The sequence below is a fragment of the Lithobates pipiens genome, unplaced genomic scaffold (assembly GCF_037356315.1).
Source record: "Lithobates pipiens isolate NorthernLeopardFrog02 unplaced genomic scaffold, aLitPip1_a1.2 Scaffold_3, whole genome shotgun sequence".
In the NCBI taxonomy this organism is placed as follows: Eukaryota; Metazoa; Chordata; class Amphibia; order Anura; family Ranidae; genus Lithobates; species Lithobates pipiens.
The window spans coordinates 276848574-276870384 of record NW_027507790.1 but is presented as its reverse complement, the minus strand read 5'-3'; the positions used below and the strand labels follow the sequence as shown (position 1 = coordinate 276870384).

Genomic DNA, 21811 nt, shown 5'->3' with positions numbered 1-21811 from the left:
AGCAGCAGCATAGAGAGCAGTTGTACACTTGCATTTGCCGTGTCATTTGCCACGGCACCTGCCACAAGTTGTGGATTGTCCACTTGCCACGTCACTTGCCACAAGTTGGGGATTGTCCACTTGCCACATCACCTGCCACGTCACCTGCCACAAATTGTGGATTGTCCACTTGCCACGTCACTTGCCACATCACCTGCCACGTCACTTGCCACGAGATGTGGATTGTCCACTTTCCACGTCATCTGCCATGCCACCTGCCACAAGCTGTGGATTGTCCACTTGCCACGTCACCAGCCACATCACCTGCCACAAGTTGTGGATTGTCTACTTGCCGCGTCACTTGCCACATCACCTGCCACGTCACTTGCCACGTCACCTGCCACAAGTTGTGGATTGTTCACTTGCCACGTCACCTGCCACGTCACCTGCCACAAGTTGTGGATTGTCCACTTGCCACGTCACTTGCCACAAGCTGTGGATTGTCCACTTGCCACATCACTTGCCACATCACCTGCCACATCACTTGCCATGTCACCTGCCACAAGTTTTGGATTGTCCACTTGCCACGTCACTTGCCACGTCAGCTGCCACGTCACTTGCCACGAGATGTGGATTGTCCACTTTCCACGTCATCTGCCATGCCACCTGCCACAAGCTGTGGATTGTCCACTTGATACGTCACCAGCCACATCACCTGCCACAAGTTGTGGATTGTCCACTTGCCACGTGACTTGCCACATCCCCTGCCACGTCACTTGCCACATCACCTGCCACAAGTTGTGGATTGTCTACTTGCCGTGTCACTTGCCACTTCACCTGCCACGTCACTTGCCACGTCACCTGCCACAAGTTGTGGATTGTTCACTTGCCACGTCACCTGCCACGTCACCTGCCACAAGTTGTGGATTGTCCACTTGCCACGTCACTTGCCACATGCTGTGGATTGTCCACTTGCCACATCACTTGCCACGTCACCTGCCACATCACTTGCCATGTCACCTGCCACAAGTTTTGGATTGTCCACTTGCCACGTCACTTGCCACGTCAGCTGCCACGTCACTTGCCACGAGATGTGGATTGTCCACTTTCCACGTCATCTGCCATGCCACCTGCCACAAGCTGTGGATTGTCCACTTGACACGTCACCAGCCACATCACCTGCCACAAGTTGTGGATTGTCCACTTGCCACGTGACTTGCCACATCACCTGCCACGTCACTTGCCACATCACCTGCCACGTCACCTGCCACAAGTTGTGGATTGTCCACTTGCCACGTCACTTGCCACATCACCTGCCACGTCACTTGCCACGAGATGTAGATTGTCCACTTGCCATGTCACTTGCCACGTCACCTGCCACGTTACTTGCCACGTCAGCTGCCACGTCACTTGCCACAAGATGTGGATTGTCCACTTGTCACATCACCTGCCACATCACTTGCCACATCACCTGCCACAAGTTGTGGATTGTCCACTTGCCACGTCACTTTCCACATCACCTGCCACGTCACTTGCCACGAGATGTAGATTGTCCACTTGCCATGTCACTTGCCACGTCACCTGCCACGTTACTTGCCACGTCAGCTGCCACGTCACTTGCCACAAGATGTGGATTGTCCACTTGTCACATCACCTGCCACATCACTTGCCACATCACCTGCCACAAGTTGTGGATTGTCCACTTGCCACGTCACTTGCCACATCACCTGCCACGTCACTTGCCACAAGATGTGGATTGTCCACTTTCCACGTCACCTGCCATGCCATCTGCCACAAGTTGTGGATTGTCCACTTACCACGTCACCAGCCACATCACCTGCCACAAGTTGTGGATTGTCCACTTGCCACACCACTTTCCACGTCACCTGCCACGTCACCTGCCACAAGATGTGGATTGTCCACTTGCCACGTCACCAGCCACATCACCTGCCACAAGTTGTGGATTGTCCACTTGCCACGTCCCTTGCCACGTCCCCTGCCACGTCACCTGCCACAAGTGGATTGTCCACTTGCCACATCACCTGCCACAAGTTGTGGATTGTCCACTTGCCACGTCACCTGACACAAGTTGTGGATTGTCCACTCGCCACGTCACTTGCCACATCCCCTGCCACAAGTGGATTGTCCACTTGCCACATCACTTGCCCCATCACCTGCCACAAGTTGTGGACTGTCCACTTGCCACGTCACCTGACACAAGTTGTGGATTGTCCACTCGCCACGTCACTTGCCACATCACCTTCCACAAGTGGATTGTCCACTTGCCACGTCACTTGCCACGTCCCCTGCCACAAGTGGATTGTCCACTTGCCACGTCACTTGCCACGTCACCTGCCACAAGTTATGGATTGTCCACTTGCCACGTCACATGCCAGTCACCTGCCACAAGTTGTTGATTTTCCACTTGCCACGTCACCTGCCAAGTCACTTGCCGCGTCACCTGCCAGGTCACTTGCCACGTCACCTGCCACAAGTTGTCTATTGTCCACTTGCCACGTCACATGCCAGTCACCTGCCACAAGTTGTTGATTTTCCACTTGCCACGTCACCTGCCAAGTCACTTGCCGCGTCACCTGCCAGGTCACTTGCCACGTCACCTGCCACAAGTTGTCTATTGTCCACTTTCCACGTCACTTGCCACTTCACCTGCCACGTCACTTGCCACAAGTTGTGGATTGTCCACTTGCCACATCACTTGCCACCTGCCATGTCACTTGCCACAAGTTGTGGATTGTCCACTTGCCACGTCACTTGCCACAAGTTGTGGATTGTCCACTTGCAATTGCAATTGTTTAAAATATTTTTCTAATGGTTTTTCATCATTTGCAATCATTTTTGAGATTTTTAATGTAAAAAAAAAGGTCACCTTTAAAAACGCATATAAACGCAAACGCGGCTAAACGCGGTAGCGGCGTTTTGCCGCGTTTTACCGCGTTTTGCCGCGTTTTGCGTCTGAAACGCAGAAATTTTCGTTTCTGAACGCATTTTTTTGCTTCTGGAAAAAAACGAGACTGTGTGCATGGACACATAGGATAACATTGAATGAGTTCAGGTGCAGTTGAAAAAACTGTCCAACTGCATCTGAACGCGCGTTTAACTGCGTCTCGTGTGCATGAGGCTTAACTCTGTCTCCTCCTTTCTACTTCCTCTTTCTGTACAGGGCCCCCTAGGCCCCTTCTCTATCTACACCTCCCCCCTTGGTTACTTGCTGACATCCCACAGCTTCCAATACCATATCTACATCAATGACATCCAAGCCTCTCTACTCCTCACCTCACTCCTTCAGTCTCCTCTTGTATTACGAACTTATTAACTAACATTTCAATGTGGATGTCGCACCACTTCCTTAAACGAAATCTCTTTAAAACTGAGCTAATATTAACTCCCACACCCGGACCTCCCTCCATGACTTTTCTATCAAGATCAATAATGCAACTATCAGTCACTCCCCTCATGCCAGGGTACTAAGTGTAATCCTAGACTCTAACCTGTTCATTTAGCTCGAAGTCCAATTGCTGTCAAAATCTTGTAGACTTCACCTCCATAACATCTCTAAAATTTCTCCCCTTTTTAACTAATGAAACCACCAAGTTATCTCTCTCCTTTACTATTGCAACTCCCTTCTCATAGGTCTACCTCTCCATAGGCTTTTCCCTCTTCAGTCTACCTTGAATCCTGCTGCCAGATTCATCTACCTTACCTCACCAATCACTCAGTGTCTGCCAGCCTTCTCTGCCAATCCCTTAATCGGCTTCCATTTGCCCAGAAAATTTAATTCAAAATACTAAGAACAACATACAAAGCCATTCACAACTCTACTCCGAGCTATATCCCCAATCTTGTCTCCAAATATCATCCAAACTGCCCTCTCAAGACCTCCTGCCCTCAAGCTCCCTTGTCCCTTTCTCCCATGCTTGTCTCCAGGACTTCTCTAGAGTCTTTCCCGTCCTCTGGAACTCTCTAACTCAATCTCCTACTCTGGCTGTCTTTAGGCAAACCCTACAAACTCATCTCCTCATACCACCTTTTGTACCATTTGCCCCACTCTATTAGATTGTAACCTATTATGAGCAGGGCCTTTTCAGCCCTTTTGTATTTCATTGTATTGTAAATGTACTGTCTCCCTAAAGTGCTGAGCACACTGTTGGTGCTATATAAATTATGTATAATAATAATGATAATAATGTCCGTCCATACTTTAGTTAAGGGTCTTGTAGCCTACTTTCAATAAAAAGGCAAAAATAAAGCAAAGGTCCACTATAAAAAGGTTTGCCTACTGAGGAGTTTTTCTCCAGAAAAATACAAGTCACAGAAATGCTAAGCCATCTGGCTATTCCAAATGGCCCTAATTCGGGCATCTTGGACTCCAAATTTTTCTGCCACCACTGACAGACTTATGTTCTCTGCCTCCAGACATAGTATGAATGAGTGTTCCAATGCAGATTCCAGACATCCCCTGACCACCCCCTTCACCTCCCGTACTTCCCAGGGCATGCCTCTCACCACCTGGCATTCACAGTTGGACAAATTCAGGGCAGTCTGCCCAGTCTCTGGGGGAAGCGCAGATTTGTAACAATTTCAACTACATACAGCCATTACCGTCTGCTCCACATCCTCAACCTAGCCATACAGCACTTCATCAGCACAGGCATGGACACATAGCTGTCCAAAGTGGACATTTTGCATGGCTTCAAACTGTTACCCATCGAGCCGTCCTTGTGGCAATGGCACAGCATCAAATGGAAGGCTCATACTACTTCGCCACTAAGCTGACCTTTGGGTCTAAGGGCAGTTCATGGCTTTTCAAAACTTTTTCTCAGTCCCTCATCTGGATCCTATCTCACCAAGCACAGTTCCAGTATTCATCCACTACCTCAATGGCTTCCTGCTGATTGAATGGCTTGGCGAGTCTCCCTCAGATTTAGACAAATTAAAGAGGAAGTAAACTCTCCCACTCTGATGCTTCTTTTCATTTAGTCCATTATAATAAGTAATTATCAAACTATAGCCATTGTAATCCAGCCCAAATCCCTTATTACTTACTGTTTAAAGAAACTTTAAAAAAAACTTGTTTCCAGGGGTAAGGCAGCACCATCTTAAGTATTATTTTGTGAGTCCACAGTGGAGTGTATTTCTGCCCTTACATTGAGCACTTCCCGTACTGTTAACCAAGTCTCCTTCTCAATCCAACGTTTCTATGGCAACCCCGCTTCCCTGTTCATAACTGACTTGTTTTATTTCATAGTATTTACTTGTGCTGATCATCTATTGTTTGCCTGTGTGATTCCTATCAGCTTCAGCTGATAAGACTGCAGTTATTTATGTTACATGCCCTGCTTTAAACTGCTTGTGATGTTACATGGTCACATGGTGTGTAGGAAGAAGCTCTGAGTGATTATGCAGCCTCCTGGGAGTTCAGTGTTGTGTGTCGTAGGAAGTCCTGATAACAGATAGATAAGCACATAGAGAGTGTGCTGTAAATCAGGGAAGATCTGGGCATGCTCAGTGACATAATTCTAAAGAACAAAAAGGATTACAACGATACTAAGCAAATAAGGAGATATCTACAAGCAGTGTTCATTAGGGTTTTTTATGCTGATTTACATGGGACAAAGTTGTGGGGGAGAGTTTACAACCACTTTAAGGGTAGTGTTTGGCAACCTCAATGTGCCCATAGCGGAGTATTAAGTGGAAGACCTGACCCAGTCCATCACCTTCTTAGGCATCACTGTTGAGACAAGCTCCTTGCAGGCCAGCCTACCTCCCAACAAATTTTTCCAGATCAGGTCATACTTTCACGCCTTCACCATCTCATTTTGTGATGAGTATTGTCCCTCAGGGGCATTCCTTCATTTCACGTCTCCTGGTTTTCCTTTCTCAGGCAAAGGACCCCGAGCAAGTCCTCTGGCTAGACTAAGTAGCTACCACAAATCTGGCAATGTGGAACGAGTTCCTCGAAAACTAGAATGGCTTGTCCATGTTCATCCCAGTGGCATCAGCCTCATCACCTCACATAGTAACAGATGCAGCAACCACCACAGGTTTCGGCAAAAATTTTTGTCCCTCATTAGTTTGCAGGCCCATGGCCACAAGAGATTCCTTTGGTCCCCGGGTATAGCCAGACATTCTCCTTGTTTGAGCTCTACCCCATCATTGCAGCAGCTCAGGTCTGGGGCCACACCTGGGTAGGACAGTCTGTGGTCTTTTGCACAGACAACCTGGCCACGGCAGAAATTACCAACTAGTCAAGTCTAAGTCCCTGTCCATCATGTGCTTCCAAGCAGACTGGTGCAGATATCTCTTCACTACAAATTCAATGTGCACTGTATGTACATTCCGGGCAAGTGCAATCTCGCAGTGGATGCACTGTCATGTCTCAATTTCCTGTTGTATCCTACAGAAACCCAGAGCCAAACCAAACTCTTCTCCTATCCCACCTTGGTTGCAGCTGACAATGGCCTGAAGGACCACCTTCACAACACAACCCTACTCAAAAAACGCTTACTGTCTCAAAACACAATGAAGGCCTACCATGCTGCCTAGAACACCTACCGCAGGTTTCTAGCCACATGCCCCGGGTCAGCGACAGGCGATGTCAAGCACACCCTGACCTTCGTGTTATATTGCCACACACAGCTGCACCTGTCCCACAATACTTTCAGACTGTACCTAGTGTTGTGGAAAATTTTATTGGATTTATTTTAATATGTATTGTCATAAGTCTCCCTGTGTTCGTTCTCCCCCAGCCCGCTCTAAAGGGATGACTGGGGCAGACTGATGCTGGTTGAGATCCGTTAGGTAGTGGATAACTTCCTGGGATTGGAAAGAGGTGTTTGCAGAGTGGGAGTATGTCCGCCAGTGAAAGGGCCCCTGTGCATTGTACAGACGATTGTCGGGGGGGATATGCTTACTCTGCAAGGATTGGTTGTGGGCGCATGTGCACTCATTGTCTCTGCTGTGTCTCATCACCACATGTGAAGATACACAGCGCACATCTGTGGATAGCCTTCCATCCACAAGGAGGTGTAGAATAATCCAGGTATACATTGTTCTCTGGAACAATGTATATTAAGGATTTCTATCAACGGAATTGTAGTCATCGTTCATTGGTTTTGTATTGTTAGCATCATTGAAAGCATTTAGTCAGTTTGCTAGTCTATTTGAATGTATACATGTCCTTAAATGGTCATTCACATCCTGTGTTGCTGCTGTAAGGTCACAATCTTTGTAGGAGGCGTTTAGCTGTTGGAAGCAAACCCTCCAGGACATGGCTTCCTGTTGATATGTAAATAAAAGAACCAGGCTGAGTACTCGCGGGGGGATTCAGGCTGATGGAACTGAGAACATAAGAAGGATAGTCATGACTGTTCATTTGGATGAGTGGGTTGAAAGGTAAGAAGTATTATATCATTAAGATGGAAATGTTATTATTATTAGAAACAGGAGATTTGGCTGTGTGCTCTGCATAAGGCCAGATTTCACTGACACTAGCTGGCATCCAGCATTTCCTCTCCCTACAGGGTCCTTGGAAACCCTTGTTTTTTGCAACCCATGTGGTCAAAGCCTTGCTGTGTGGCATCCAGAAACATCAGCCCATAGCCAGTAGCAAATGATTGCCCATATCAAGTTCCACGTTCCAGGATATATCAGCCATCTTGTCATGGTCCCCTTTTGGGTTGCTGCCCAGCCTCGTCATCAAAGCAGCTATCTACCTGGCCTTCTCCAGCTTTCTACGGCCCAGTGAGTTCGCTTACTGTGGCTCCGGTTGCCAGGTGCTACACAGGTTACATCTAGCCCACCTTCAAGACCATTTTGTCCTACATCTGGCAGTGTCCAAAACTATCAGTCTGGCACCGGGGTCAACATCAAATTCTTCCAGACCCACAATGAAAAGTGTCCAGTTTCATTTTTTTGCCTTTTCCTTCTAGCCCAACAACAGCTAGTCAGTTCATCAGACATGTATGCATCCTCCTGGCTAATCTAGGCCTCGACCCTAATCAGTTTTCTGAGAACTCCTTCCGGATCAGAACAGCTTCAGCTGCCTCCCAACATGGCACACCTCAGGTCTATGTTATGTTGTGAGTCTTGTGGTGTCTTTAAGTGGTTTCACGTCTATCTCGGTTGGAGGGCACCGACCATAAATATTTTATGTCTTTGTTCGACCACCAGCTAAAAGCTAAAGGATCTTTGTGCACAGGAAGGAACAAAGGATTAAGAGTCCCACTGCAAGTGTCCCTGTTTTAGGAACAATTGCAGAGTAGGATCATCAATAGGAGGGAGAAGTTTTGGGGGGACCATATTAGGTTATAGATTGGTATAGGAGAACAGTTCAAAATGTTGAGATGAGTTAAAAGTGGTAACTTAGAATTATCGTGAAGAACTGCTATTTAAGCAGCCCTGTAATATTTAGAATATTCACCCCCTATTGGACAATCACTTTCCATCCTGTGATGGAAATATATATTTACAAAAAATATATATTTTCACAGAAGAATATCCTGAAAATGAATAAATATAAATCTAAACTACTGAAAGTGTACTGGATATGGAATAAAGAATAAACCAACTTTATTAGATCAGTTACACTGATATAGATGTGATATTTTCAGACTGATGTTATTATTATTCTGTTCTTTGCTCTGTAGTGTAAATCGGTGTCAGTCGATGTGTATAAAGCTCCGGTGATTGTGTCTCTTCCTGAGCAGAGCTGCCGGTGACTGAGAGGATCTGCTGTGTGACATGAAATGTTCTGCGATGTTCTGTGTCTGTTTTCTGCCGATACTCTTCATTCCTATCACATCCTATGGAGTTGCATTGGCCTGGAGATCAACACACCGTTGTAGACTTAATCTGATAAAGCCTTTGTTTGAGTATGAATATTACAAGGAGGGAGATGTTATTATCGGAGGATTGGTCTCTGCTCACTTGAACAGCAAATTTGATACAACTTTAAATAAGAGAAAGTTTGGGTGGCCTAATTCACCTGTAAGCTTTTCTGTTTGTGACTTGTAAGTCTCTTTTTTTATCATGTTGGGTGGCACAGTGGTGTAATGTTTAGCATTCTCACCTAGCATTAAAAAGGGTTTGCTGGTTCAAATCCCCAACAACAACACTACCTGCCTGGAGTTTGCATGTTCTCCCTGTGCCTGCATGGGTTTCCTCCCCCACTCCAAAGACATGCTGGTAGATTAATTCACCAAAATTGTCTCTAGTATATAAATGGGGACCTTGGATTGTGGGCTCTTTGAGGGTAGGGACTGATGTGAGTGTGCAATGTACAGAGATAGAGACAATTGTAGACATGCACTCAGGTTGGACTGGTGTCTTTATTCAACCTTACTAACTATGTAACTATCTTTGCTCTCTCTGTATGACTCAACAAAGAGAAATATAATTCTTTATTTTCACTGTAATATTTTTTTTTTAAATGTACAAATGGTTCTACTGTTTCTACTGTTATGCTATATATTTTCTCATTGTTAAATTGCAGTCTGTGTTCCACCAATATACAATGAATACATGGGGCTTCCATAACATTGGTCTTCAGGCCATGCTGGGATTTCAGATAAATAGTCATGTCAGTCCCTGCAAACTGAAAATCCATCTGGTTGTGTTTCTGCCAGGAGAGAGGGAGGGAGGTGTGCTGTCATTTCATAGTTGTGTGTGTGATCTTCTACTATTCATGGCTCTTCACAATGATGACTATTCACAGCATAGCAATAGGTCAGCCTGGTGAAAACTTATGGGTACTGTATATGTAGACAATATGACATTCAACAAATATTAAATGCAAGTGAATATTCACTTCAGCTAAATGTATTTTACAGTGCCTTGAAAAAGTATTTATACCCCTTGAAATTTTCCACATTTTGTCATGTTAAAAACGTAAATGTATTTTATTGGGATTTTATGTGATGGACATGGCAGTGGCACATAATTGTGAAGTGGAAGGAAAATGATAAATGGTTTTCAGCACTTTTTACAAATAAATCTGCGAAAAGTGTGACGTGCATTTGTATTCAGCACCCCTGAGTCAATACTTTGTAGAACCACTTTTTACTGCAATTACAGCTGCAAGTCTTTTTGGGGATGTCTCTATCAGCTTTTCACATCTAGAGAGGGACATTTTTTGCCCATTCGTCTTTGCTAAATATCTCAAGCTCTGTCAGATTGGATGGAGAGCGTCTGTAAACAGCAATATTCAAATCTTGCCACAGATTTTAAATTGTATTTAGGTCTGGACTTTGACAGGGTCATTCTAACACATGAATATGCTTTGATCTAAACCATTCCATTGTAGCTCTGGCTGTATGTTTAGTTGTTGTATGTTTGTTGTTGTGCTGGATGGTGAACCTCCACCCCAACTATGACCAGCTTCCCTGTCCCTGCTGAAGAAAAGCATCCCCCACAACATGATGCTGCCACCACCATGTTTCACGGTGGGGATGGTGTGTTCAGGGTGATCTGTAGTGTTAGTTTTCCGCCACACATAGCATTTTACTTTTAGGCCAAAAAGTTTGATTTTGGTCTCATGTGACCAAAGCACCTTCTTCCACATGATTACTGTGTCCCCCACATGGCTTCTTGTAAACTGCAAACAGGACTTCTTATGACTTTCTTTCAGCAATGTCTTTCTTCTTGCCACTCTTCCATAAAGGTCAGATTTGTGGAGAGCATGACTAATAGTTGTCCTGTGGACAGATTCTCCGACCTGAGCTGTGGATCTCTGCAGCTCCTCCAGAGTTACCATGGGCCACTTGACTGCTTCTCTGATTAATGCTCTCCTTGCCCGGTTGGTCAGTTTAGGTGGCCGGCCATGTCTTGGTAGGTTTGCAGTTGTGCCATACTCTTTCCATTTCTGTATGATGGATTAAACAGAGCTCTGTGAGATGTTTAAGCCCCCGTACACACGGTCAGAGATTCCGGCAACCAAATCCATCAGATTAATTCCGACGGATTAATTCCGGAAGAGGTCCGGAAGTGATGTTGCATACACACGGTCGGACAAAGTTGTCGGAAAATCCGATTGTACATAACGTGATGACGTTATTTCATTACGACGGGACTACGTTCAGGCTAGTAGCCAATAGCTTTGGTCTAGGAATTTGATCTGAGCATGCGTGGCACTTTTGTCCGTCGGAGTAGGCTACACATGATCGGAGTGTGTCCGATAGGAGCATTTTGTCGGAAAATTTTACCGGCAAGTTGGGAAAGTTGGTCCGTCGGATATTCCGACGGAAATAGTCTGATGGAGATCACACACAGTCGGAATATCCAACAAAACGGTCCAATAGGACACATTCCGTCGGAATCTCTGACCGTGTGTACAAGGGCTAAAGCTTGGGATATTTTTTTTATAATCTAGCCCTGCTTTAACTACTTCAGCCCTGGAAGGATTTGCCCCCTTAATGACCAAGCCATTTTATGCGATACAGCACTGCATCGCTTTAACTGACGTTGTACCCAAACAAAATTGATGTCCTTTTTTTACCCACAAATAGAGCTTTCTTTTGATCATATTTGATCACTTCTGCATCTTTAATTTTTATTTTTATCTATAAACAAAAATAGACCGACAATTTGTTGTACTTTCTGCTATAATACATATACAAAATAAATAAATAAATAAATAAATATATATATATATATATGCACCTGCCACTTCCCTAGGAGTGGTGGACATTACCAGGACATTGTCTTACATGCCCATGCCATGACCATGTTTGTTGAATGATGTAACCACTATCCCCATTCTTTGACCTATACAGCTGATGAAAGCTCAGGGAGCTGTTATTTAGTGAAGAGTAGTGTCGGGATGCATGTAATGTGCCAGGTCTGTCGGGTTTTCTTTTCAATGTCAAAGAGGATCATGATTAATGATGAATGTACAACAGGGATTTTCACCTTTTTATTAACCACTTCAATACAGGGCACTTACACCCCCTTCCTACCCAGGCCAATTTTCAGCTTTCAGCGCTGTAGATGTTTAAATGACATTTGCACAGTCATACTACGCTGTACCCAAATAGAATTTTTATAATTTTGTTCCCACAAATAGAGCTTTCTTTTGGTGGTATTCGATCCCTTTTTTTTTTCTGAACAAATAAAAAAAAAAAAAAAAATTTGGGAAAAAATGTTTTTCTTTTGTTTCTGTTATAAAATGTTGGGAATAAGTATGTTTTCTCCTTCACTGATGGGCACTGATAAGGTGGTACTGACGGCCACTGATAAGGTGGCACCAATGAGGTGGCACTGATGAGTACTGATGATGGGCACTGATATGCGACACTGATGGGCACTGGTTGGCAGCATTGATGGGTGGCACTGATATACAGCATTGATGGGCGGAACTAATGGGTACTCATGGGTGGCCCTGGTGTGCACTGATGGGCACTGATAGGGGACACTGATGAGCACTGAAAGGATGCACTGATGGGTACTTATGGGTGGCACTGATAGGCGGCACTGCTGAGCACTGATATGTGGCACTGATATGCGGCACTGGTAGATGGCATTGTTAGGCATCACTGATGGCATTGGCACTGGCAGGCATTGGGGATAGGCACTGATTGTCAGCTGCCTGGGCACTGATTGGCATTTCCCTGGTGTCTAGGGTGGCATATCTGGTCATCCAGTGTGGTGGCCATCACTGGTGATCTGGTGGTATCCTGGTAATCCTGGGTGGGCATCCGAGGAGGGCTGCACTGAAAAAAAATCAGCACAGACCCCCCCATCAGGAGATCCTCCGATCATTGGCTCTTCCTGTTTACATTGTGATCAGCCGTGATTGGATGCAGCTGATCACGTGGTAAAGAGCCTTGATCAGATGCTCTTTTCCAAGATCGGTGTAGCTGTGTGTCAGATTGACACACCGCACCACCAATCACCGCAATGTGTGCCTCCACAAGCACGCAAGAGCGGTCGTTTTGGAGGGCCTTCATATGACATCCACCCAGAAGGAGAGCCGCGCTGCCCAGCCGTCTTTTGATGGAGGGCGGGCGGGAAGTGGTTAAAGAAGTTGTATAATGTTTGATTGTCTTTATTTCCTGATTACATTTTCCTTTATTGTGAATGACTGGGGGAACTATGTACCCCATATTCTTTCAGATGGGGGGAGGGTACAGCATCTTGGGGCCCCTTATTAATTAAAGTGAATTTGGATTCTGATAATACCCTAGCTCACAAACCCCTAAAACCATCAGGCAAGGGTTGTGGGGAAGAGACTCTTCTCTTCATCATCAGGACAAATGCTTTGGGGTGGAGGGGGGGTCCTGGTATGGTAGGTATGGTATTGTTTAGGAGGGGGGTTCATCGCTTTCCTGGCCAACCAATCTGCATACTCAGATTAAGGGCCGGTTCACACAGGGGGCGATGCGAGGCGACACCGACTTGCCTCGCCGCGACCTGCCGCGACCTCAGCGGCGACTTGCAAATGACTTCTGTATAGAAGTCAATGCAAGTCGCCCCGAGGTCGCCCAAAAGTAGTACAGGAACCTTTTTTCTGAGTCGGAGCGACTCGAGTCGCTCCTCTCAGAACGGTTCCATTGTACAGAACGTGGGCGACTTGTCAGATCGCGGCACGGCAAGTCGTGTCGCCTCGTGTCGCCCCCTGTGTGAACCGGCCCTAAGGTATGCTATGCATTTTTTTTCTGCCTCAGAGTAAAAAAAAAAAATGAAATATATCAGATTCTTGCTGTGGGATGTGTGCTACGTTTACAGAGAAAAAATTATAAAAAATAAATAAATAAATACAATTGTGGGCAAACAACATTTAATTGGCAGCTTTTATTTAAATTAAAACAGCACACCGATCTCTCTAGTCGGCAATTAAATTTTGTTAACCAACACACTTTTTTCCTTTGTAAATGTCAGTGTAAAACTTTATAAAAGTGGTGTCAGTAAAGTGGTTGTTAAGCTACTATATTATATTTATACCATCCTATCTATTATATAACACTGTGGGGGTCATTTACTATTGCCGACCAAATAGTGCTAATTAGCACTCAAATGGAATTCACAATAGAGCTGACAAACAAATACTCCCAAAATCAAATTCACTATAGCACCCAGACAACAGAAGTCCTTACTCTTGCTAGGACCTGGAGAATTGTACATGGAAATGAGGTTTAGAGCATGATATGATTGCCTAAATGGTACTGAAATATGTGGTAGATTGTTTAAAGATAATCTGCTTTTAAAGTGTGTGTGTGAAAAGGGAATTTCTACACTGAAATATCTTTAAAAGTCTGAGAAGAGTTACATTTCCAGTCTCCTTACTAGATTCCAACATAACTGAGCATGCTCAGACATGCCAAATACTCTCATGTTGTTTTTACAGAGAGCTATAGTTAATACCAAAATGAGTGCTGGGTTAAAAAGCATTTTTGAGAGTGAAAATTAGAGTTATGTAGCCCAATGCAAGTTTCAGCCATCGATTCTACTGGTACAATTGTAACTTCCCCAAATAAATCCTTTTCATATTGAGATGAATATATCTTTCTCTAAAATAAATTGTCCTTGCAACAATGTTGCTTCTTCATCATCTATTTTGTTTTTAAGAATGCTAAAATGGTTTCATGTTACTCTTCATCTCACAAAAAATCTTTACCCAAACTTACACTGGTGTCTTTACAAACCACAAACAATACCATTGCTGATGCAAATTTAAAACCAGTCACCATTTTGTGTTTTTTATTATTTCCAAATGATCTTAAATTATCCCAAAACATGTGATATGTGTACCAACATCAGAAATAAAAATGTCATTCCCAAAAATAAAAGGGTAACATCACTATTCTACACTCACACACCAAGAATCACCAAATATCACAGAATAAAACAATTGGAATAAATCCTTACTAATGTAATTCCACCACCTATATGTTCAAAGAAATGCAGTATATGTGTATTTATGTGTAGGTAGGCCCCACATCTGCCAGAACAGTGGCTCGCAGGTTATCACTTCTGCCTAGCACCACTGAGGTTCTGTGTTCAAATCCCAAATATGACACTTCATGTAGAGATTTTGTCTGTTCCCCCTATGTTGTTAAACATAAATTATGTCTAAATTTAGTATCTATGCGTAGGAGGGTTCCACAGCCATTAGAATATTTTGTGTATATACTGCACTGTGAAACAAACACTCTATAATTAAGCAGCTAACACAGCTGTGGACAAAAAGCGTGAAAATACAGAAAGCAAAAATTTGTGTAGCGCTATACTATAGTACCAAAGCATAAATATGCGTGAAAACATACATATTTCAATATAAAAGACTGAATTTGACTCATGTGTAGTATGTAAACCCAAGCAAGGTGACTAAAAACAATATTCAGTGAAAAATACTATAAAGAATAGTCCATAACCACTTTTTAAAGTGCAAGTGCCACTACAGTCCCAAGGAAAGAAATTCTAGTGCTCAATTTGAGTAAACTCTTCAGAAGTGAACTATTCAGAGGTGAAAACGACACTACCACCACCGTGAGAATGGAGGAGGCTTACCAGAGGACTTAGACTTAGCTGGGCATATGCCCCCCCAAGTCAAACAGGTTTGTGTACAACACCCGGCCCGATGGATATAGGCAATCCTCCATCTCAACTCAAATTGCAGACTGTCAGAGCATCAGATGACAAATAATGGATCATTTTCCAGAAGTATCAAATAGAAGGCGGAATAGTGATATTGTATGTAGAAACATATAAATAAAAGGCATAAGGGCATGACCCCTTTAACTAAAAAGAAGGTCAAAACATGTTTTGTTTTGTGGGTCTTTAAACTTTCTTGAGTAGATACTAGAGATGAATCATGGTATCTTTTTTCTAAATAACAACCTCCTGTCCACCAGGTTATCCTTTTGCTCTTCACAGACCAGCGTTTTCTGTGTTTCCCAGGCAGAGGGAAACACAAAAAAACACTGGTCTGTGAATGGTTCCACAGCCATTGAAAATTGTGTCATATGTTTTCCATGGGCAAGGACTCTAATCACTTAACATTTCCCCACCAGCATTAATTTCAGCCTCTTATCAAGCCAAATCCCACAAAATTACAGCTGTTTAGCTCTCAGCATGCTAGCACTAATCAACCATAACCAGCCATCAAAACAAGGGCATATGCCAGAAACAGGTTGTTCACCGGCTCTCTGGCCTCCCACAGTACATCTGCATTGATTAACTTCTTGTACCCCTGGTACTTAGGGCTATTTTACACCATCCGAATGGGATATCACACATTTTCATGACTAAATTTGATTTGTTTTTATGTTCTGATTCATGAACTAGTAATTTATAGTTTTTGGTATTTTTTGTCATTTTGAGTTTTTGCACAGATATTTTGGTTGTACTGGACATTTTTCTGGGATTTACCATCATGTCATTCTTTGCTATCTTAAAGTATTCATATATTATTGCTATTATTATTATTGTTTTCATAATATTTTATCAATCGTGACGCTTGGATGGCTTTAGATTTATGTTTTTCTTATCATGTTTATTGCTTTAACCACTTGCCAACCGCCAAACACATATATGTTGGCAGAATGGCACAGGCAGGCAAAGGGATGTACCTATACGTCCCTTTGATGTTTCTGCCTATCGGGCACACGCGCGCACTTGCTGCACTTTTTATTTTATTTTCATTGCAGATGATTGTTCTTTGAAAATTAAGCTTCACCTCATTTAATAAGGTCTTGAGCAACGGTTTACCTTTTGTAAATCAACCATTATACTGTACGTGAACGGAATTTGATAGTGCTGCTGCAAACAAATCACAAATGATGATGATAATACCAATAACAATGTGCAATAAAACAGTATGTGCTGAATAATTAATCCAATAATATGAAAATGGTGATATAAAACAAAAAAAATTATGAAACAATATATCTATAAACAGGATAATGAATAATCTTCTTACAGTATATTTAATGAGACTTTGGCACAATATCAATTGTCTATCAATGCATCCAATGCTTTTTAAAACAATAAATTCAATTTTAGGTCAAAGGACAGATTCATAGAGGTGTATTGGCTCTGGACTGTTTTACAACATGTTTACAACAGACATTAGCAAACTCTGGCTTCATTTACATCTATAATATTTTGCTTTGCCTTTAATAATGTGGGAGGTTTTATTATTCTTTGCACTTGTACATGCCCCCAGGGGCATGCAGCACCATGATCTGTAGTTATTATATCCTTTAGACACAGTTTATCACAGATCTATGAAAAGGGCCAATCTCAGTGACCTTTTACCATGTGATCGCTGTGCCCAAACACAGTGGATCACAAATATAAACTATGAAAACCTTCTGTATTATTACAATAGGCCAAGTGGAAAGCGGTTACATGCTGATTTAAAGGTCTTCACCAAAGTCTTAGTGAACCAAAAATGTCCACACCTACCTAATTTGATACATGGGGATCAGGTGGGCTTTGTCCCTTGTTTTGGGCCATAACCTAACATCTAACTGACACATCATTATGGGATTTCCAAACCAGGACATCCACACTTTAGTGGCTCTATCAATTTTAGGTTTTCATATTATTTCCATTCCTTTCTCTTTCCTTAGTTTTTTGTGAAAAACAGTTTGTGTTAGTTTTGTGGGATGTGGCCAAACTGTAATCTCATAATTAACTATTTGGTGTTGTTTGAAAAACCTCTCAATATCTTGCAGCGTTGACCCTGAAGAGTACAAAAGCATCTTGTTGATGACATTAGTTGTTCAGGAAATTAACCAGAACCCCGATCTTCTGCCGAATGTTACCCTGGGCTATCATATATTTAGTACATGTTCTGATCCGAAGAAAACGTTGGGATATGCCACAAAGATATTGTCTGGAGAAAAGGAAGCTCCTAACTATTACTGTAAGGGACATGGAGAAGTGGCTGGTTTTATTGGTGACAGTAATTTCCATTCAAGTCATGCAATGGCCCAGTTACTTAGTCTGTATCGGTATACACAGGTAAGTGATCACTTCAATGTATTATATTATATAATATGATGTGTCCAATAGATCACTAAGTACAGTCTAGGTAATTTTTTTTTAGCTTTACTTTTCTGCTATGAGTGCCGATCAGAATGAACAGAACTTTGAATAATTCAGATACATAGGTGCCATTTGTTGAAGTTGTACTCCTGTGGGGCTGCTGAGTGTAGTAGTTCCACCTGTCATCCTGCTCAGTATGGCATTCACTTCCAGTCATTCTCCAGGCAACATCAGCTTTGTTTTTGTTGTTTTATTGAGGAATTAAACTTGGATGGAGTAAAGGGAATATGGGATGCCCTGATCAATAGCATCTAAATGATCAAAATGTAGATTGGAACCTCTATTCACAGTCTCTAAAGCCTCAGACTGCTCCAGCACAACACTTCTTGCATGAATTGTTACTTCCTCTACTGTGCAATACTTGGTTCCTATTGCAGATAGCACATGTCTAGGCCTAACACTGAATTAGGCCTAACTGTGTAGATATGCCATTTGCTGTCAGGGGCCCGGAGGGCCCCTTCAGTGTAGCAACCAATAGCAATAGAAAATGTCCTTTTTGTACTAGCTGTATCTAGGTGTACTACTGGTCCCAGTCAGTCCTGTGCAAACTCTGCCAGCCCTCCTGGCTGCAGCAGCCCAACTTCAACTCCAGTAATATCACAGTCTCTTCTCTGACTCTACATCCACTCCTGGCATGACTCTCCCAGATCTCCCGACTGTGCCTGTCACTCACCGAACAATGGGTGAATCCTTCCTGAAGATTTGCCCTGCAGTGTTCCCCGCTGTCCTCTCCTGCTCCTGTTCAGGACACCCCTTGGGTTGTGTGGGGATCCCTCGCAGCCCCGAGCCCTGGCCCTGGTATAACTTTTCACAGTGGGATTCATAGACCTCTACAGATCAGTGAGTTTGTTTTTTTAAGAAGAGATTGAAATTTCAAGTGCAGTCTATGTTTGTAACTGGGAAATGGTTTACTCTCCCGGGATAGTCTACCCAGAGTCAGAGATAAAAGGAGGTTAAAATCCCCACCTATGAGGAGGTACATTTAGGTAATGGTAGCTATCTTTGTAAAAACATCCCATAAAAAAGATATTTTCTTAGAGTTAGGGGCATACAGATTACAGAGAGTAACAGCTTTAGAGCCACAGTGACCATTTTATATTATATATGTACCCTCGGTTGAGCAATGTGGAGTTAGGGGTAAAGGGTACAGTTGGCTTCATGAGTATAGCTACACAGGTTTTCTTAATACAATATCCCCACACCAATGTATACTCAATATTAAAATAAATGTGAAACAATAAAAAATGAAATAAAAATAAAGATAAAGAAATCTATTCTAAAAAATATATATGTGTTGAGTGCTGCTTGTAACAAGACTAAAAAAATAAGTCTACAGTATTTGAGAGATAGTAAACATTTGATGAATATTTTGAAGGATATCCCTGTGGAAGAAGATACATTGCTGGTAATAATTGACATTGAGTCATTGTATGCCAGCATTAAGCAACAAGATGCTTTACTGACCACTACACAGCTTTAGATGCTAAGGTTTATCTTAAACCTGAACTAGTAGAGTTTCTGCTGAATGCTTTGGAGATGGCAATGACCAGCAACTATTGGTTCCTATTTGACTTAAGTCAAGGGAGTAGCAATGGGGGCTAGGTATGATCCCAGCATTGCCAACATTTCCTTAGCCAATAAGAGGAAATAGAGATGTATGGTAAGAGCTGAACTGTGATTCTGCGGAAAGCATCAGTAGAGAGCTTAAAAGAATGGAGGATATTTTTTTTTTTGCTTTGCAGCCTGACATAAAGACATACACAGTTCTTGTTTTATCCAGCTGTATTTAATCAACGCAGCTCATAACATCCAAGTGAAAGCTGTAACACCAGCATATCAGAAAAAAACAAAATACAAATAAAAAACAGGGTCTCTGAGTTGGAAAAAGGATCACCCCCCTCCCAAAAACGACCTGTAAATTGGTCCTTTTGATTAGCTCAGCATGAAAAGAGCTTTCCTGGAGCATGGAAGTGCAACTGAAGAAAACAATCAACCATGGGTGGCAAGGCACTGTCACCGGGATCTCAAGGATAAAGTTGTGGATAGGCCCAAGTCAGGCGACGGACACAAAAACACACCAAAGGCTTCCTCAATGCCCAAAAGCCCACTGAAGTCTATTATTAGGAGGTGTAAGGCACTTGGCACAACACAGACCCTCCCGTCTCTCCAAACTGGATGAAGGAGCCAGGAGGAAACTGGCCAGAGAAGCCACCAAAAGGCCTACAGCAACTCTGGTCATTGTGTGCATGTAACAACAATATCACAAATTTGCCACAAATGTGGCATGCATGGAAGGGTTGCAAGAAAAAAGCCACTCCTCAACAAAAGCCACATGCAGTCATCACTGAGCTTTACCAAAACGCACCTTGAAGATTCTGAGGCCACATGAAAAAAGATGTTATGGTCAGATGAGACTAAAATTGAATTATTTGGCCTCAACACCAAACGATATATCTGGCGGAAATCCAATAGAGCTCACCATCCAAATAACACCATTCCTACAGTAAAGCATGGCGGTGGTAATATCCTGGTATGGGGGTGTTTCTCTGCAGCAAGGACTGGAACACTTGTTAGAATAGAAGGAGAAATGGATGGGGCAAATTACAGTGACATTCTTGAAGAAAACTGGCTGCCCTCTGCCAGAAAGTTGTCAATGGGAAGAAGGTTTACCTTCCAACATGACAATGACCCAAAGCACACATCAAAAATGACCACACAGTGGTTGAAGGAGAAAAAGGTGAATGACCGTGCATGACCATGTGAGAGCCCAGACTTGAACCCCATTGAAAATCTGTGGAATGATTTGAAGACTGCAGTCCACAAAAAGTCACTATCAAATTTAACTGAACTTGAGCAGTTCTGCAAAGAAGAGTGGGCAAATATTGCAAAGTCTAGTTGTGCAAAGTTAGTAGAGACATATCCCTACAGACTAAAGCCTGGAATTAAAGCAAAAGGTGGTTTAACAAAATACTGACACAAGGGGGGTGTTCCTCTTGGTAGCTTCTCTGACCAGCCCCCTCCTTGGTCCCTCATCCAGCCTGGAGCGACATCCTTATCCAGGGAGGGTCTGTGTTTTACCAAACACCCTCCACCTCTTATTAATACAGGAAGTCCCCGAGTCACAAACACAATAGGGACTGTAGGTTTGTTCGTAAGTCGCAGTTGTTTGTAAGTCGCAACACTGCATTTGTAAGTGTAACTTCCAGTTGGAACACTGCATTCGTAAGTGTAATGTCCGACCTGTGCATGGATGTGGGATGTTGCGGGCGCTTGTTATGTTATCTGGGGCTCTTCTGGCCATGCAGTTACATGTAGTACTGCAGTATGGGATGTGTCCGGAGGTATCCAGGACCAATATGGAGCACAAGTGGCCGGTATTTGAGGCAGTTTTTAAGTAGGAGTCGTTCGTAACTCGGGTGTTCGTAACTCAGGGACTACCAGTAGATGCTACTGTGCTTCTAGGGATTGATAAAGCACCCTAAATGCTTTTGCACCCATCCCCCGACCCGTGCCCCTCCACAACTTCATCCCGGAGATCTTCCGACAGTGCCCCACCACCCATAGCCAATTGCCCTCTTCAGCCGACCCTCCATGCTCCAGGAGAGTGGAAGATATTAATTTAAAGAAATATACTATTTTTTCAGGTGGATTGGAAGAGACAACAATACATTAATTTTTTAGATTAAAAAGTGAGGAAAATAAGGGTCACCCTTGCCTAGTTCCATTAGTGATGGGAAATGGATTAGATAGGAGGCTGGAGGAGTAA

At 43.3% G+C, this 21811-nt stretch overlaps 1 protein-coding gene across 1 annotated transcript in view; it reads left to right on the top strand.

Annotated features, from left to right (window-relative positions):
* Positions 1-7360: 7360 nt before the first annotated feature.
* Positions 7361-21811, top strand: part of LOC143941279 (vomeronasal type-2 receptor 26-like) — an 82766-nt gene continuing 68315 nt past the window's right edge. The window contains exons 1-3 of the mRNA XM_077463316.1: positions 7361-7392; positions 7929-8078; positions 17673-17961. Coding sequence (XP_077319442.1) covers positions 7361-7392; positions 7929-8078; positions 17673-17961 — 471 coding nt within the window. The remainder of the gene's footprint in view (positions 7393-7928; positions 8079-17672; positions 17962-21811) is intronic.